Source organism: Manacus vitellinus, unplaced genomic scaffold (assembly GCF_001715985.3).
Source record: "Manacus vitellinus isolate BGI_N305 unplaced genomic scaffold, ASM171598v3 scaffold_18_pilon, whole genome shotgun sequence".
Classification (NCBI taxonomy): domain Eukaryota; kingdom Metazoa; phylum Chordata; class Aves; order Passeriformes; family Pipridae; genus Manacus; species Manacus vitellinus.
The window spans coordinates 363,168-383,105 of NW_021939324.1; the positions used below are offsets into that span (position 1 = coordinate 363,168).

General features: G+C 38.0%; 1 protein-coding gene across 3 annotated transcripts in view; it reads left to right on the top strand.

Moving 5' to 3' along the window:
* The window catches only part of PSIP1 (PC4 and SFRS1 interacting protein 1), a 34,592-nt gene extending 14,654 nt beyond the window's left edge, over positions 1-19,938 (top strand). Inside the window, exons 7-16 of one of the 3 annotated variants that reach the window (XM_029959000.1) lie at positions 510-609; positions 2,241-2,316; positions 3,210-3,432; positions 4,042-4,160; positions 6,567-6,622; positions 7,753-7,823; positions 12,705-12,806; positions 13,502-13,721; positions 16,570-16,681; positions 19,151-19,938. In XM_029959000.1, coding sequence (XP_029814860.1) covers positions 510-609; positions 2,241-2,316; positions 3,210-3,432; positions 4,042-4,160; positions 6,567-6,622; positions 7,753-7,823; positions 12,705-12,806; positions 13,502-13,721; positions 16,570-16,681; positions 19,151-19,211 — 1,140 coding nt within the window. In that variant the 3' untranslated portion in view covers positions 19,212-19,938. Of the gene's footprint in view, positions 1-509; positions 610-2,240; positions 2,317-3,209; positions 3,433-4,041; positions 4,161-4,699; positions 4,815-4,878; positions 4,973-6,566; positions 6,623-7,752; positions 7,824-12,704; positions 12,807-13,501; positions 13,722-16,569; positions 16,682-19,150 lie in introns of those variants that run through there. The other 2 variants (XM_029959001.1, XM_029959002.1) reach the window with 2 other exon arrangements.

The window sequence follows — 19,938 nt, forward strand, 5'->3', positions numbered from 1 at the left end:
CATTGCTGCAGGCCAACATACAATTTTTCATGGTGAATAACATTGGTCTGTAGAGCTGGAAGCAGGTATTTTTCTGGATAGCTCCACCTGTTGCCTTGATACTTTGATGCAGCTTGGGTGATGATGGGATACTGTAAAAGAAGAGTATTTGGGAGGTGGAAATATGAACTTGCCTGCTTAAAACTGGGTTTTGGTGTGCTGTTATGGTGATCTTAAGGAGATTACTTGTAAGTATTTTTGCTTTATTGTACCAAGATAAGTTTGTTCTGAAGATGAATGGGCTGGTTGAATTTATATGAAACATTTCTTATCAGGTAGTGATGGTATGGAGAGGGTCAAATTAGTAATACTTAAATATAATCTGTTACTGAATTTGGAAACTTTTTCATGTGTACAACCAATAGCATAATAATTTATTTCTAGAAGTTTAAAACTTTTGTTTGAGAAAGTAATTGAGATACTGGGGTCATGTATTTTTTTTCACTTGTGAAATTCATTCTTTAAATTAGTCTGAAAAACGAGCTGAAGCTGAGGAAGCAGCAGTGGGAGCAGCAGCAGCTCCTATGCCACTGTCTCCAAAAGTAAGCCCCAAAAGAGGAAGACCAGCAGGTAACTTCAGAAGAATTATCTAATTTTTTTCACCACAGAAATATCTGTGTAGAATTAGTCAGGGAGTTGTCTCCTTCCCCTAAAGTACTACAGAGTATTTTTTCATGCTAAAGGTGGGCTTTGCTAATAGATTATAATGAGAACCTCATCTCAAACTGATGAATTTAGGACATAAATGGATTTAAATTGTTAGCATTAATGCTCAGTCTTTGAAATTAAAGACTGGTTTTGGACACAATTATTACCTTTAGAAAAACCTTCTTCATAAAATACTGCTAAAGTATAAATATGTGATAAGAGCTCTCTCTGCATTTTTGCTCCATAAAGGTTTATATACATTAAAGGTCTACAAACTACTTTGATTGTGTTAGAATATCCATAAAACACAAGAGAACTGGGGGAACAACAAACCTGTAGGTGGAGCTCTGAGGACAAGGAAAAAAAGCTAAGAGCTGGAGAGACTTGTTTGAAAAGATGTTTAAGGCAGTCTGTAGGTTGATAGACAAATTAAAAAACAATACAACTTGCTTTTTTAAAATGTATAATTAGAATCATTTGGTGGCACTATAGTGACTGTTTCTTTCCAAGTAGCAGTGATCTATTTTAAGTTTTATGGTAAGCTTGCAGATTATCTTGATCGTTAACTAATACAAGAGAAAACAGTTCTTGCAGCAGTTAAGTATGTTGTATGAGCATCTAACCAGGGAAACAAATAATTTAGTCTTCTGTATCTGCTGACAATGTAAAAACAGTGCAAACACAGTTAAATAGACTTATTTACTTTTGCCTTGGGAGTTGTTAGGAAATTTAAATATTAATTCATGCCCCTCTGTCATTTCATTACATGTACCAAATGTACATCTTTAATATTTGTGGTTTTATCTTTACCATTTTTTGCTGTTTTTTGCTAACTGCTATCTGTAAGAGCAGGAAAGGATTTATAAGAGATGCTTTTGCCTCCAGAATAAAATACCTTTTTGGAAAGTGTACTATAAAGCCTTTTCTGGTGTTGATATGATGCCCTCATCTCTTGTTAAGCAGTGCTCCGTGCTAAGACCAACAAGACTTTAAATAGTGAGTGTTAGGTTTCCTGACCACATGTTCACTGTGGTACTGGAAAAGCATTTGAAGTATTTAAGTGCCAAGATGACAGGCATGCTGTTTGTCTTACTCCTAAGAATGTGCTGAGTCTGAGGAAATGCAGGGTTTTGATCTGCACTATAGTGTGGTGGTAGAACTTCCTGACAGTGGGTTGTTACCATGAAGAGTGATAGAAGTCCCATGATACATCTAAAAATATGGATAACAAACTGTATTAATGTGGGCACTAAGTGAATTCTTTCTCTAATTTCAGACTTTCTCATTGTCTAATTTAAGACTTGTTTGTATTAGTTATGCAATGTGTGAAACAAATCTAACTGTATGGTTTGTAAAAAGCACAAGAATTGGTAGTTGGAACCTGAGGCTGAAAAACACCAAAGTTTTTAATTTACCAGTCAGCTGAAAAACTACCAACACTTTAACTTATTTGATTTAAGGGTAGCTTATGTCTGTTGAGTAAGAATCTTTCCACATAGACAAGGAGTAGGTGGTGGCTGTGGACTAACCTGTTATTTCTGTATAACTACTAGCTTCTGAAGTAAAAGTTCCAAAACCAAGAGGGAGACCCAAGCTGGTGAAACCATCATGTCTTTCTGAGGGTGACCTGTGAGTTACGGTTTTTTCCTTAATTCTAAAATTAAAGTTTCTTCATTGTAAACAGTGTTGTTCCTTATGTTAAGACTTCATAGTTAGCAGTGAGTTCCTGGTTTTGCCCCATTAGTGCTCAGTATGAGTTACTTTTTCTGTTGATGTAGTTATAATACAGAGTAAGTTATAATACAGAGTAACTCAAGGTACTACATTTCTGGAACAAGCGACAGAAAATCTTGACTTTCCTAACTTGTAAATTCTGCGCAAAATTCCTGCTGAGTGAAGAGGAAAGATATTTACTAAGAGAAAATACAAGATCACACAAAATCGAAATAGCGATTTTTTTTTTTCTTGCATTTTTTGTTTCAGAAGTCTCTTCTGATGGAATTCCAACCCTATTAGTTACCTAAATTTTGGTTTTGCCATCTTCAGTTCTTATGTCAAGTCCTTAGTGCTTCTGCAAACTCGAGGAAAAGTTGGGCATTGGTTTACTTTTCTATAAATTAGCAAATGCACAGTTTTGGTATATGTACACCTTAAATAAGGGTACTTTATAAACCTAGTTTACAGTATATGCACTCTTGGTCCTGCAGACCCATATGTATGTGGAGAATCTGCTGAGCACGAACTTCTTGGGTTTGGATCTATGCACTTATATTAAAGTTAGTTTCATTGGAGCCTCCATGCAATTATTTATTTGTATGGGGTTTTTTCCCCACAGTTACTAGGCTTTAATTTTAGAAGGAGACAAAGTATTTTTTCAAAAGGCATTAAATTAACTGAAAGTGAATTTATTTCATAGTTTTTAGTATTCTGTGGTTAAAAAAATCAGCTTACTGAGTTAAAGTGTCATTTTTAAAGTCGCTGTAGGTAGTGGACATGGTGCCTAAATACTGTCTGTGTTTTAGTGTTAATGAGGAGGAGAAGTCAAAGAAAAAAGGACCAGAAGAAAAGCCCAAAAAGCAAGGGAAAAAAGATGAGGAGAGTCAGAAGGAAGAGGAGAAATCAAAGAAGGAATTTGATAAAAAGGAAGGAAAGAAAGAGGCTGAACCAAAAAGGAAAAATGTTGCAAAAGTGGGTTCTACATCAGCTTCTGATTCTGAAGATGAAGAAGAACAAGAAGGGGACAAGGTATAATTTTGCTTTCCTGACAAACTTATTATAAAGGAAAGTAGTATCACTGAAGATCTTTCTTCAAGTTAAAGCTAGATCTTAGTGAAGTTTGGAGTCCTGTGACTTGGCTTACAGATGTATAGAACAGAAGTTTCAAAACTTAATTTCCTCAAATAATTCTTGGAGGAACTTGCAGTATTTTCTAAGAAAAGCATCTTTTCTTAGATGCTTTAAGAATTTATATGTAGCCTTTATTTTGTCAGAAGGCTTTTCTTTTTTTTTTTTATCTATGTTCCTTGAAACACAGATGTTGTTTTCCTTGGGTGCATCTGGAGAACATTTGGCTTGAAATCACATTTTTGAAAGGTACAAAGCTGTCCCTAGCCAACAATTTGTAATGTCTTCATTTTTCTAGTCCTTAGCATTGCCTTCCAATAAAAAGAAAAAAGGAAGAAAAGACTAATGAAATTATATTTAGTTTCAGGCAAAGCCACCTTTCCACAAAGTCAGGTTGCTCCATGGAGCAGAGAAGGATACTCAGTGTAGGTAGGTTTATCTGTTTACGGAAACAATAATTTAATAATCTCGCTTTTCTCTTTCCAACCATTAAATACCAAATAAAAACAGAAGAAAAAAGGAGGAAGAAGCTTTCAGGCAGCGCACAGAAGGGGCATTGTAAGAGGCCAACATGAGAGAGAAGTAACAGAAAGAAAGCGTAAACAGGAGGAACAGGCAGAATCTGAATCGTGAGTGTATTTTAACGTGTGATGCCCACAAGTTGTAGGAATACTTTGAACCTAATGGGAGGGGACAATATTTGAAAAACTTCCGAACTTGTTTGCACTGTGTTCTGTTTTTCTCCCCTTGCCTTTTTGTTTCTCTATTTTTTCTTTTTAAGGGGAGAGTAAAAAGTTCCTCTAAACCATATGTTCTTTTGTGGGAGGATGGGAAGAAATGAACATACAAATTAAGTGATGTCAATCTTTCAGTGACTTGGAATCCCTAGCAGAGGACAACTGGTGGTTCTTTTTAGAACTAACCTAAGAATAACCATGTATAAAGGGGTCAGTGTGAAAAACTGTTCAGGACAGCCATGTATTTTTCTTACAATTTTTAGATACATTAGATTGACGACTGGTAGGACCTCTTAAGTCATGGTTATGGATTTTTGATCAGATGTGGAATGCATAGGGTTATCTGGACAACATTTCCTTCTCTGTCTGGCAGCTGGAGTACACGCTGTTGGACAGAAGAAGTTAAAAAATTAAGCATTATTCTACTCTAGCACTGCAAAGCCAGTTGAGTGATACCAAGAGCAGTCTGCATTTGGAAAATAATTTAGCATAAATGAATCAAGCATAAGAATGGAGAGAAGATCCTGCCAGAAACTGGGGGGGAAGGAGGAGGGGAACAATAGGAAGAAATCTGACTCATTTTCAAGAGCTTTTCTGCAAATGAATGAAGAAGCTGCCACCACAAAGGCATGATGTTCCCATCCCCACAGTTGGTGGGAGGGCAGAAGAATGGGAGAACAAGGTAAAAATTTGGAGAAAAAGGAAGAGAATAACGGTCCCCTTTACCTGTAACAACAAAATCCTACCTTTTTCATGTTCATTAACAAGAATCTATTTTTGTGGGGGTCTTTTTTTTTTTTTTTTAATCCTCCAGCCCCTTTTTTTTCTCCCCTTCCTGTCACTCCTCTGGAAACCTAACATAGTTATTCTACTTGCCTGTAGCAACTTCAGAGATATTAAATTGTCCTTAGAAGCTTAGCAGCTCTTAATATATCAGTATTTAACTCTGACACATGCTGATTGATTTCTGCAATCGAACTAAATCGAGTCATATATTGATTTAGTTATAATAATCAAATTTCTACTTTTAAATAGGTGTCATATTTTATGCATTGGAGGGTAGATAGATTTTTGTTTCAGTAAGATAAATGAGAAGTAGATTCTGAATGCATAATGAATTTAATTATAGCTGATGACTAATATTACAAAACTCAATATTGACTAAAAATAGTATAGACTGATATGTGTTTTGATTACTTTGCTTGTCAGCATAGTATCCATTTTCTGGTCTTTGTAGCTACTTCATTAGGTTTTATTTAATTAAAGTGCTTTACACCATAGTTTGTCTCTGCTGTTAAGATTGTGCTGCCAGTTGAAGCAAACTAGTTTTATGTACTTTGAAAGTGTTGATTCTATAACTGGATAGATTATGAAAGAAACATGGAAGATGAGACATGCAGGCCTACATATTACTGTGACAGGAAGTAAATTAGTCACAGGACATTTAGTTATGACATGCTGAAACATGCAAATTCTAAAATGAGGCCTTTAAACCCCTCAGTAAGACAAGACTGAGGAATTGCTAAACAGGAGTTCATGATCTTCTCTGAGTAAGGAGTTTAAAAGTGTGTTTGAAAGATTTCTGCCTGTGTTCATCCTGTAACTGAGATGGAGACAAATTTTGTTTTGCTTTTCATGATCCCCAGCGTTATTTTCAGTGATACAATTGGAGAAAGATCCAGGAGATTTCAATGCATTTGCAGTAAATCTTTTTTCCTTATTACTACTTCCTTCAAGAATATTTAAATTATTACTGATATCTTTATGGTCACTTGTAAGATATGTTTACTGTTACATTTAATTATTTGAGAAAATCAGTCATATAGGAACTGATTATGATTAATTGATCTTTCCATAATTCCCCATGGAAATGTCAAATAGTTTTACTCTTTTTGTTATCCTCATAAAAATATTTTCCTTCTCCAAAAGTTAGTTCTGTACAATGCCATTTTACCAGTTTATACATGCAACCCCCCAAAAAATACGGTTTGGAAATGTGACTTGTTTTTAAAATCCTGTAATTTTCTGCTTCTAGGGAAAAGCAGCTGTGAGTAGGACGATTTATCAGCAGTATCTTATCAGCAGTATCTTATTAGCAGTATCTTATTAGCAGTAGCTAATTAATTTGGTTACTTTGTTTCAGCCTTTGAAAACCCAGGTTTGTCTCTTTGTGTTCTTGCATGTCAATGTTTTACTGAGATAATGCTTCAAAATTTTGCATCTCATCCAAAAATTAGAAAAAAAAGTATGAAAAGCAGGGTGTACGACATTGGAAAAACACTTTAACATTTTTCATAGGCAGAGTAAAGAAGAAGGCAAGAAAGCAGAAGTTAAGAAGATTGAGAAGAAGAGAGGTTAGTTTAAAGAAGCTAAACAGTACTTCTTGGTCATGTTATATTTTAGGCAAAATTTACTGCTGAGGGTGGCTGTGTGGGCTGGGATGTCTGATCCATTCAGGTCTGTGAAACAGTGCATTTCTTGCCTGTGTTCTTTCTTTCTGAAGTGCATTAGAACAGGTCTTGGCTATCCTGACTTTACTGTCATTTGAGTTTTTGAGCCTTGGTCTCTTCTGTTTGTGAGCAAGAAACAAAAGCTTTTACTCTTTGAACTGAATCACTTCAGTTATTCCCATCATTTTTTCCTTTCTATCTTCTCATAACACTGTACTCTGAGAGACCTCTTGAAAGTGTTTAGATACTACCTCTTACTAAGCCGGAGGCTTAGATTCAGGTTGCCGTGGTCTTCTCTACTGACCCATACTCGCAGACTGACCTTCACAGGGATAAGTAACTCCTTTTTCAGTACTCCCATCTTTGAGGGCAATCCAAACCACTGGCTGTAATTTGTAGTATAGTACAAATCCAGTGTCATAGACTCCAGCCAACATAGTGTCACAGCAGGGGGAAAACAAAAACTCATCCAAGGTGGATTGGCCTTGAAGGAAACTCTGTTTGTGTGAAGTATTGTTCAGAGTACGTATCAAATCCAAACAGGCATTCGGCGTGTGAATTAGAGTAGACCACGTTTGTTAATCTTTCGCACCTGCTGAAGCATGTGTACTGGGAACATTTATTTGGGTGGATTTGGACTTGAATCATGACCAGTTTACTGAAAACAAATCATTGATATCCAAGTGTCCTGTCTTAAGTCTTCCAGCTTTGTAACTCTTAGTATTTATTAAAACTTCTTGTTAAACTAGCCCACAATTAGAGTGTGAAAGCTGTGTATTGGAATGGAAAATTCTTTTCAGTTTTAAGTCCCAAGGAGAAAACTAAGTGGGTTGCTAATAATGTTCAGTTTTAAAAAAACTGTGTACTTTATTTCTGATAGTAAGCCCTATGGTGTATTTATTGTGCACCTGCATGTAGGATACCTGCCCGTATTCTTCTGCTTTCTGTGTGAAGCTTATATTTGTAGAATCGTTTCTGCAAAAACAAACCTGATATTATTATCAAATATTCATTCATACTATTTTAATCTTCAGAAACATCAATGGATTCTAGGCTTCAAAGGATACATGCAGAAATAAAGAATTCCCTGAAAATTGATAATCTGGTAAGTATATTTTTTTAAAAACTGATTTATATGTCAAATTCCAGTAGGAAGTGATTGTGTGCTTGTTTTTAAATAATATTCTGAAAATGAGAGGAATTCTTTAAATTTGAAAGATAACTGCTCTTTAAATGTGGTTACTGTGGGCAGTGAAAGATGAGTGACAGCAAATTAAATTGGTTTTGTTTGAAAATACTTGATAATAAATTATTTACTGTAAACATTCAGATGGAATGATGTAAAATGAAGCATCTGGTGCCAGATCAGCATGCTTAGCTATGTGGAAACATCGGAGAGACATTGAGTGTAGTAGTGGCAGACTTCCTGATGCAAGGGGTTGGGGGCACCAGTCTGCTGACTCCACTCACTGTCAAGTGAGTGAAATCTGTTGCTTGTTGGAGTTTCAGATTTGGAATATTACTGGCAGATGTTTAAAGCTTTCTGGCCATAAAACTATTTGCTACTGCTGATTTTGTGTTGGCTACCAATGGTGTAGTCAGGGGATGCTTGGAAATTATGAAGCATGACTGCATGACTCTGAGAGTGATGGTCAAGGTATAGGGACCCAGGTGGTTGCCTCCTTTCTTGAGAAAAGAACTTGTGAAGGAATGGATAAGTGTGCTAGGAGGTAGCAGGATCCACCCAAAAGTCGTGCTGCCAAGAGGCAACCTGGCCAGCCTGGTTGAAGACCATCAAACTAGGAATGGTAGCAGAGGAGGAAGTGGTGTGGAGCAGGATGGCAGTCAGATATAAACAGATGTCAGCAGAGTAATGTAAACAGGACTGACTTTGTAACCAACAGCATTCGTCTGCCAAACAGGACTGAATTGTCATGACCACCTCAGCACAGAAATGAGGAAGTGCTGGCAGCACAGCATTATGAGGAAAGCTTTCAACTTTTCTGGAATGTCAGCACAACTGTTTTTCTCTTAGGGGTGGCTTTACACTAATGCATTACAGCAGGGGGAACAACCCAGGGGAACTGTATATCTGCAGTTGCAGGGCTGTGGTTTCACTGATATCAGAGATTCAGTGAGAAGTTCTTCAGGAAAGATGGGTGCTGGGAAGACAAGATGAAAGAACTCTGTGAAACATCAGTGAAAACATGTAGCTCTGCACTGGGGCAGTTAATAAGCCAACTGAGAGCTTATGTGTCAGGATTATTGAGCAGACCAATATGAGTAATATCCTGAGGATGTCAACCGCAGATCACCTAATCAGGGAGAAGTAGAGAATGAAGTCATCTTTAAACAATTGGGATACACCTCTGGTTCTAATTGGAGGCTTGAAACATCCTGGTATCTGCTGAAGGGGCATGAGACTTACACACCAATGCAGGAAGCTTCTGGAGTGTGGTAATTTCCTAACATAGGTGATGAAGAAGGTAACAAGGCAAGACACCTTACTGGACCTGGTTTTTCTAGACAGCAAAGAGCTGTCAGGCATTTGCAGGTCAGGGGCAACCTTGGCTGCAGTGACTGCAATGGTGGAGTTCAGGTTACTGGTAGAAGGGAGCAGGGCAAAAAGGATTGCATCCCTGGACTCCAGAGAGCAAACTTTGACCTCTACGGAGATCTGCTTGGAAGAATCTCTTGAGAGACTGTGATGGAGAGAAGATGGGACCAGGAGATCTGGCTCACTTTTAGCAATTCTCAAGGTTGATTCATCTTCACAAGCGGAAGGAATAACCAAATGTGGCAGGAAGGCTGCACAGATGAACAAAGAGCTCCTGACTATAGTAAGGACACAAAAAAGGAAGCATACAAGAAGTGGAAGCAGTGATAAGTGAACAGGGAGGAATATACAAGCACTGTCCAAGCATGGAGGGATGTGCTTAGGAAAATGAAAACCCACCTCGAGTTAAATCTCGGGAGAGAAATGGGGGACAACAAAGCTTCAAGCACCTCACCAGTAAAAGGAAGACTAGGAAAATGTGAGCCTGCTGCTGAATGGGGTTGGGATCCTAGTAAAAAAGAAGGCTAAGGTAATCAGTGTCTTCACCTCAGTTTGCTAGTACAATTCCATTCAGGAATCCTAGGTCCCTGAGACCAGTGGAAAGATCAAGAATGGGAAAGCCTTGATGCTCAGAGAACAAGGATCAAATTAAAGAACACTTAAACAAAGTGAGACCTGATGCAGAATAAACTGAAGAGTGCAGAGAGAGCTTAATAGTGTCATTGTGCATCCACACCACTTTATTTTTGAAAAATCATGGTGATGAGTGGGAGGTTCCTGAGGACTGAAGAAGGCAAATGTCACCCTCACGTTGCAGGAGTGTCTAGGAAACTGCAGGCCAGTCAGTCCCATGCTGATCCCCTGAAAGGTGATGGAACAAATCCTCCTGGAAACTGTTTCCAATAATATAAAGTACAGTAAGGTCTCTGGGAGTTGCCAGCATGGGTTAATGAATATGAAATCATGCTTAACCAAACTGATATCCTTCTGTGGGATGACTGGCTTGGTGAATGAAGGAGAGCAGGGGACACAGTTTATGTCAAGTTTAAAAAGGCTTTTGACACAGTCTCTCATAACAGCCTCAAGGACAGACTCATGAAGTCTGGACTAAGAAAAGTGGATAGGAAGGTGGACTGAAAACTGGCTGAACAGCAGTGCACAGAAGACTGATTGGTAGCAGGGAGTCCAGCTACAGACCAGTCACCAGTAGTCAGTACTATTAAAATATCTCATTAATGACTGGGATGATGGGACAGACCACACCTATAGCAAATTTGAAAATTATATGGAACTGAAGTCAAGGATTGGATGGGAGTGCTGCCATCCAGAGAGGTTTGGACAGGCTGGAGAAATAGGCCTTCAGGAACTTCATGAACTTAATTTCCAGTTCTGCACCTTTGGACAACAACCCCATGTACCAGCACGGGCTGGACACTGAGTGGCTGGAAAGCAGTTTGTGGGAAAATGACCTGAGGTGTTAGTGGACACCAAGCTTAGCATGAGCCACCAATCTGCTTCTGTGGCTAAAGTGGCAACCAGCATGCTAGGCTGCATTAGAGTTGCCAGAACATGGAAGGAGGTGGTGGGTGCCCTCTTCTTGGCACTGATGAGACACTGGATCGTGTTTTGGGCTCCCAGGAACAATAGAGATATGGACCTACTGTAGGGCACCCACTTAAGGGTCACAAAGATGGATTAAGGGCTTGGAGCACGTGTCATAGAAGGGGAGGCAAAGAGAGCTGGGAGTGTTCAGTCTGGAGAAAATGTGAAGATAAGAAAGTGTGAGTGTGAGTGAAGAAGTATGGCAGCATGAGGAACAGCAAGCTGCTACAACTTGGGAATACAGAGTTGTTTTGGGTTTTGGAAGCAAGGTTCTGGTAGTGAGGGCAGGGGGCTGTCTTGTGCTGGATAGCTCCAGCCTGCTCCAGTGGATGAACCCTGCAGGGTATGGCTGAGCCCCTCAGCCAGGATGGAGATGTATCTATGGAAACTTACTTGAACAGAGAGCAAAACACATTGGGCAGAGAAGAGGAGGAGGAGGTGGGGAGGAAGAAGTGAGAAACAGCAGAGGAAGCACCAAGGTCAAAAAATAAGGGAGGAGGTGCTCTGTGTTGTTGGAGTAGGTATTCTCCTTGCAACCTGTGGAAGAGACCACACTGTGACCTGTTGAGAACCCATGCTGGAGATTGGTCTGAAGTACTGGAGATCATGGGGAGAGCCCAACCTGAAGCAGAGGAGACTGTGTGAGGGAAGGAGTTGCAGAGAGGATCTGTGATGTACTGACCCTCTGCCACTGTGCACTGCTTGGGCTGGGGAGGGGAGTCTGGAGTGAGGTTGAGCATGGGAGAGGGAGGGAAAGAAAAGTGTTGGTTTACTGTTTGTCTTGGTTTCTCACAACCCACATCTATTTTAGTTGATGATAAATTAATTTTCCTAAGTAGAGTCTGTTTTGCCCATTACAGTAACTGGTAAGCAATATCCCTGTCTTTATCTTGACCATGAGCTTTCTCATCCTGTTTGCAGTGGCTGTTGTGGACATCTGGCTGCTAGCCAAGGCTAACACCACAGTGTTAGTATGAAACATTAGTTTCCAGTGTTGCCTGTTCTTAAATTATTTTATTAAGTCTATGCCAATACTTTGTCTCAAAAAGCAGTTCACCTAAATAAAATTCAGGAAGCTCTCACTTCAGCATTTTTTCATGATTTGGCCTAAATCATTCTGTCATGAGCCAAATAGTCAATTTTTTTAATATTGATTTCCTTTGAGAACAGGAGCTACAACTTTATACAAGATACAGAAGATTATTGTGACTTGTACCAGCAATGACTCTTTTGAGTTCTAAGTAGTAATTAAAATAAAGACTAGCAGAAGATATGGAAAATGAGAACTAAGTATTATAGAAAGAAGACTTTAGTACACTAGTTCTTAGAAATGCATCAGAAGCTCACATAATTCCTTCTGTATGTCCTACACAGTGTGTCATTCATCAAACTTTTAACTGAAAAATCTGCAAAGACACAGTTCTCTATATTAACTGCAGTCCACTTAATATGCTTTACTACCTTCCCAGTGGCAAATCACTTGTGAAAAATTGTGCATGGTAAAGACTGACTAGACAGAACAGCTTCAAGCATAGAAGTACTAGAATTATGAAACTAGCATAAAACTTGAGTATGTATTTTGAAAGGATAAAATTCTTTCTAAATGTTACAGGTTACTCAGATACCATCTGCCTAGCTGAGAGGCACCTGGTGTTAAATTTTTGTTTGCAAGTTTGACTACATAAAGTATTCTACAATTAAGTACATAGTCAAATTAAGGATGTTATAGGAAGGTGTCAGTGAGCATGGAAATTAATTTAGTATGGCTACTTAAAGATTACTAACATGTCAGTTAAGTCTTCAAACTAATTTCTTGTTTATATACAGGATGTGAACAGGTGTATTGAGGCTCTTGATGAGCTTGCATCCCTTCAAGTCACAATGCAACAAGCTCAGAAACATACAGAGATGATTCTAACTCTTAAGAAGGTGAGATTTGCAATGTTAATTAAAGTAACCTATATGTTTTTTTAAATCGATATCAGCTTTTTTTCATTACTGGGATACTATGTCTAGTTTGGGTCCCTACAGTTCAAGGATGATGCAGACAGGCTGGAGAGGACCTAAAGGAAGGCCATCAAGATGATGAAAGGGCTGGAGAACCTCCCTTTTAAGGAAAGACTGAAGGGTTTAGTTCTTTCCTTCCTGAAGGGAGGACCTCATCATAGTATTCCAGCACCTTAAAAGGCAGCTGCAAAGAGAGTGTCAAAGCTCTCTCTTCATAAGGAGACATATGAGGAAGATGAGGTGTAATGGGTACAAGTTGCACTGGGAAAGGTTTTACCTTGATATTAAAAAATGAATTTTTTTACAGTGAGAACAACTGTTCACAGGAACAGCCTCCCCAGGGATGTGGAGGAGTCCCCATCGCTGGAAGTTTTCAAGATGCAGTTGGACAGGGGGTTCGATTAACCTGATCCTGGTTCTATTTTCCATGAAGGGTTGGACAAGGAGATCCCTCAAGGTCCCTCCCCACCTGGGAGTTCTTAGTTTCTGTGATACATCAGAGAATGGGAAAGTCTGTCATTTCGGGTCAAATGAAGAATTTCATCTAGCATGTAATGAAATTACATAGGCATTTAAATACCTAAGTGGAGCTCATTGTTTTATTACTTTGATTTCAGATACGGAAATTCAAAGTTAGCCAAGTTATCATGGAGAAATCTACAATGCTATATAACAAGTTCAAGACCATGTTTCTGGTTGGGGAAGGAGATTCTGTTCTTTCCCAAGTACTAAATAAATCACTTGCTGAGCAGAAGCAGCATGAAGAAGCTAACAAAACCAAAGAACAGTGGAAGAAAGGAGCAAACAAAAAGGTGGAAAAGGAAAAGGACCAAACAGGTAAGTCATGTGGTTTTAGTTTTTTGTCATATAAAAGACTTAGTCTCTATTAATTTCTGAGACAGCTTCAAAACATCTGCGATGTAGGAATTCTGCCCATCTATGAAAACCTTTACATAACTGAAATAGTCAAGGATAAAACTGCTATAACTAACTTTCAAATTCAAGAGTGTAATGTTTTCCATGGCCATGTTATTTCTTATTACCTGAAGGAAAAGGCTTTTGTAAAAATTGAGTTTAGCATTTTTACTTCTTTAAATTTTCTAACTTGATTACATTACAGGATAAAAAAAAAAATTAGACATGAGGTAGAATTACATACTACCATTGTTGCAGTTTAACCCCAGCCAGAAACCAAGCCCCACCCAGCCACTTGCTCAGTTACCCACCAGTGGATTGGGGAGAGAATCAGAAGGGTGATAGAAAACTCACAGGTTGAAATAAAGACATTTTAATAGGAAAAGCAAAAGCCACACAGACAAGCAAAGCAAAACAAGGAATTCATCCATCCCATGGGCAGGCAGGTGCTCAGCCATCCCCAGGAGAGCAGGGCCCCATCACACATAACAGTGACTTGGGAAGAGAAACACCATCACTCCAAACATCCCTCCTCTTCCCCCTTCTTCCCCTCAATTTATATACTGAGCATGATGTCATATGGTATGGAATATCCCCTTGATCAGTTTGGGTCACCTGTCCCAGCTGTGTCCCCTCCCAGCTGCCCATGCACCCTGAGGCTCCTTGCCAGCATTGGCATTATGAAAAGCAGAAAATTCCTTGGCTCTGTGTAAGCCCTGCTCAGCAATGACAAAAACATCTCTGCGTTATGAACCTTGTTACCCTATTACCAACCCAAAACAAATCCAAAACACAGCCCATACTAGACACTGTGAAGAAAACTAACTCTACCCCAGCCAAAACCTTCCATTCCTCCCATACCTAGACTTCCACCTGTCAATGGAGCTTGCAGCTGCTTCATTCCCTTCATTAGCCTCTTCCTGTATCATGCACGCTCTACCTTGTGTAGCAGCAACTTTTAAGTACTTCTGTACTACTCCTGTGATGCAACTTCAGTAGTTCAGTCTAACAGAACTACTATTATGGGAGAATAAATGTCAATGCTCTTAACAGTACTATCACAGATAAATCAGTAATGTACAAGTACAGCATAATATTGAAAGCTTTCCATAGTAAGCATGCTCAGTAATACATCAGTAGTAAAATAGATACCTTGCCTTTTCAAATATGTTCAAATGTATTTAAATCCTTGAAAATGTAGGAATTCTAACCATCTATTTAAATTATTTAGATCCTTAATTTCTACAAGCACCTCACAGAAATTATATTTACTTTGAACTTGAACTGTGGGAGCAAAACTGTTTTAGGAAATCATTTGAAAATTACACACCTGGATCTGGAATAAACAAATTACTGTAATTGAGGTGATAAAGGATGCCAAGGATTCAGAAAAACTGTAGTTGATATGCTACTTTATTTGTAATTGCTATGGAAGCAAGGATGATGATAAAATCCAAACATTTTATGGTGAGAGAATGTGTGATGTAGTAGATGTTCCATACAGATCTTTCCCCAAACCAGTGATCAGCACAACGAATACGTTAACAAAGGGCTAAACGGAAAGACTTCCTACACATTGTCTGGCTGGTGAAGCCACTCCAGATAAGGTTAACACAACTTCAGCAAGACACAGTAAAATACCATATTGTTACCCAGTCACAGAGAATGGAAAGAACTTCTGTCAGAGTAGGGGGATATTTTAGGGAAGTAGTTTTTTCTTTATTTGCTATAAGGAGAAATTCTAATCCTTGTGTGCACTCTTCTGCCCAAACTGAATTGCTGAACTATGACTATCTTTACAAAATACAATAATGTAATTGATTGTACTTGATGTACAGCATCAGATTCCCTTTAGTAACAAGAGATTATAGCATTTACTGTTTTATTAAATGCCTCCCATGGCGTTCAAGTTCAGAATTGATTCTGAGCAAGTGTAAATAGATACACTACTAGAATGTCATCTTTAAATGATCTTGTCTGCTTTTTAGCATGTCTTAGCTTGTAAGAATTCAGATGAGAAACATCGTGAATTTTTTTCTTGCTGTAGTACAGTAGTTTAATAGAGGGGGTTTTTTTATAAACCTGGAACTTGAAGTATAGGATTCAGTTCTGACTTAGTCATTTGTTCCTCAGCAGTTCACTCAAAATTCACTGGCTTGTAATATCAGAGCAAAGCATGTAGTCATGACTGAAATTAAGTTAGGTATTCCTGCTTGGACTTCACCAGAGCTTCTACTCCATATTTTGTTTTCCTGCTTGAAAATTGCATGCTATAACTAACCACTTTTACTTTTTATATACACTCTCATATTTTGATTACACACATTTATTTGTTAGAGTTGAGAGTAAATGATATGTGGTGGACTACTAACTTGTACAGTTAAAAGTATCAAGAATCCCCATAAATGGTCTGACCAGGTTAGAATAGTAAACAGAATTCACTGCTGAAGTATATTCTTTGACTGGTCAGAATACAAACAAGCAGTAGTCCTATATCTGTAGTATAGCAAGTACAAGAAGAACTTGAAATTGCATGAAAGATGTACGCTGTTCAGTTCCCATTACTAGAATTATGGGATGAGGCACTTTGCATGGAATTTTCAGGAGTTGAAACCATATCAGTTGCTGTCTTTTGTATTGTTTCAGGTGTGTGGGTATCAAGGTGAGGAGAAAACACTTATAATGCTTGATTTGATAAAGAAATTATCTGGGGCTTTTGAGTACAGTTTTGCTGTCTGCAGTACTGCTTTCCTGCACTTTCATTTTAAAGGTTCAAAGGTTCTGAATGGAGGGTCTGAAGCCCAGGACACCAACCAGTTACAACACAATGGAGAAAGCGCTGAGGAAAAGAAAGATAGGCATGAAGTTGGCAGTAAGAAAAAGTGAGTTAATAACCTTGCTGAGCTAAGGTTTTGTTCTGCTCTAGCTTAATGATGTAAAATAGAACAGCAGTAGATTGAGGTGACTTAACCATGTTGGCATACTGTTTTCTTCACTGAATTTTGTCTCAACTTCAGAGAATGATAATAGCAAGTAAATCTTCTGTTTAAGTTTCGAATTTACATTTTAAAAGTTATCTCACTCACTGCTGTAGTGGAGACTTAACAAAATTGCAGGATGTCCTGTTGTAGGAGAGAATCAGCATGTGGTGGGACAGGGCAAAGTAAAAGCTTTTTCCTTTATTTTAGAATACTCAATGCTATTAAGTTGGAAGCAAAGGAAGCCTGAACCCAATCTTATAGAAACTAATGGGATTTATTAATTTTTTTGTGAATTCATGTATTCTCATCAATAGCCAAGCTGCTTTGATTAGTATTCTACAGTGTAGCTATAGAATTGCTCAAATGCAGATAAACTGCAGGCTAGAACATAGACCTGAGAAATTCCAGAACTTCGAATGCTTATTGATGCACTTACCATTTCCAGACAAGAAGTCCTAAGAGTGCTTGAATTTGTCAAGAGGTTAAGTATTTAAACCTTGGTCTTACTAAAAAATGCTGTTTTATAAACAGAACAGGCAGTTAATCTCTTACAGCATATGGAGAAATACACAACAGAATGTAGCTTCATGCAGGTAAACTTAAACACAACAAAACAAAAAAACGCCTTAAGATGAAAATTAATTTGGTATTTGATATGAGGTGTCCTCAGAAGTACTGACTTCTGATTACACAGCTTTCAGAAGTTTGGGAGTTTTTGACCAATGATGCCAAATATTCATTTGGTCTGAGCAAGCAGCATGCTACAGGAACACAGTGGAGTTGCAAGTGTAGTTTCCTCATACAGGTTAGACATTGTAACCTGCTGCTTAAATAAGTGATTTGGCCAAATCACACAGTGTGGTACTAACAAGGTGCAACACTCAAACTACTTGGCATTAACATCAAGGCAGTTCAGTAGTTCAGTTCTATTCCTCTAATAGAATATACTTGGCCAAGTATTTAAAAAAAAACAACTACTAAACTTGCTTGTCCAGGGTAGACTATTTTCATGGCCTGCTTCTTTCCTCATTCTTCTTCTAGAACCTGACAACACTTGGATTTTTGAGTGGTAGGAAGACAATCTCAGTCAGATTGCCCTTTGTATTTGTGATTAAAAGAATTAAGAATATTTGGGTGCATGTTTGACACCTCAATGGACATTGGTCAAAAGAAATGTAAGGCCAGTACTCCAGACAGTTACACAACATGCCTGGAAAAGGCTGTTGCATATAGTGTTTCAAAAAAGTAACTTCGAGGCAAGACAATTTCTACCTTTAATACTTCAGTAATTGTGATTGTGTCTGTAGAACTTGCTAATATATTTTCCATGCATGAGCTAGTGAGGGTATCATGTTCTGCTAATAAACATTTATATCGTTAAGTGTATGTGATGTTTGCTGTGGCTTTGAATTCTGTACTCTTGACACAGTCAAAGTCTTTCATAAACACAGAAAGAAACCCACTTTACAAAAAAAACTTTATGTCTATTTCGGTACAGTCTCTTGGAACTTACTGTTGGCTAACAGCTGTAAACCAGATTTTCTAACACCTCATGCAAATACTTGCATATTGAGAAATACATCCACATACCTGCTCTGAATTCAAGCACGCTCCAGACTCTCCATCATACAAACTTCCTTTCAGTGTTTTTCATACATTTTTATTTACAGTATTCAGTTGCTTAGAAGTGAGACACAAGTAAGCAAAATAAGTATTATCAATGTTAAAAACACCTGTGTGGTTCCCACTGCTGACTCTAAGCATATAGTTTGTAAACCTCTTCAATCACAGGGCTGTCTATTCAGTTCTGAACTTTTCTCCTGATAGAGGGGAGATATGTCTGTACCTTTCTGAAGAGGTACGTCAAAAATTTTGGAAGACTGAAGTTGTGTAATATTTCTGAACTGATTGGTACTTAAGAATATCTTTCAGTTCTTGTTTGTTAAAAATACATACTGCTGCCTGAAGTTACCTGTGTTTCGGAGACAGTGGATTGATTATTTCTGGCTACGCAGGGACATGTGGTATGTTAAGCCAGAGCACTTTTCCACCTAAACTGAGATACCTTTGGCAGCAGACTGAGGAGAATTGCTTTAATGGAATACAAATCGAGTTTTGAATGACTGCTATTCACAGCCCATCACATACATCAATAGTGATGCCAGTCACTACCATCTTAGCTTCAGATATGAGGGCCTAGCGTTTTCGGTATGATACTACCGCTGGTATCACTACCAGCCTCCTTGTCCAAACTTCATCTACTGTGATAAATGTGCATCAGCATTGCTTGCTCTAGACTACAATCACATGGAGTAAGTCTTGCTTGCTGCATTTTTTATGGTCAATGATGTTGCATTATTTTGTTTCTAGGACATGTGAAGAGAGAGAGCTTGAAAAGACAGCAGATGATTCTGCCTTTGAAAACAAATGACATCACAGGAGCATTTTTTTTTTTGAATTACAAATTAAAGAGGATTGTTAAGTTTTGCATTTGAAATCTATAGACTGCTGAAATTCTAAATAATTTTATAAGCATAGTATTTTAAAGTTAAATTTTGTGGAATAAAAGCCCCTTTAGTCTTGATTTTAAAGTATGTAAACAATTTTGCCAATAGTTTTATCCAGTATTAACAGGTAACACATTTCAAAAGTCAGAAATCCCAGTTAGAAGGCAAATGCTTACAAGTTAAAGGACTTAGAGCTGTAGTATATTTTTTAACTTACTATTGTATGTTTGTCTAGCTAATAGCAGGAAAAAGTGTAAATACTTCTAATTTTCCAATTGCTTCATTTGTATAAAACCTCCTCTCTTCCTATGATACTGACCTCTGTTTGTCCATAGGTTTTCAACTCTTGCTGGGGATGTCTTTTCACTGTTTTGTAGGAGTTGAAAGCAGCGTTTTTGTAGCTGTTACAATGTTAATGTACGAGTATACCTGTTTTTTTTTAAATAAGTCTAGTTCTGTTTTTGCAAAATGCATTGTGCCAATTTACTGTAATGTGGCTGTATGGTATGCTTTTGGTATAGTAAGTATACTGGAAAGAGGTGTGGTATTCTCACAGAACCTGTTGATGCACAATGGTTGGAAAACGGTGTCTTGAATGACTTACGGAATTAAAGAATTTAATAAAGAGAGAGTTGTATAGACAAAACCATT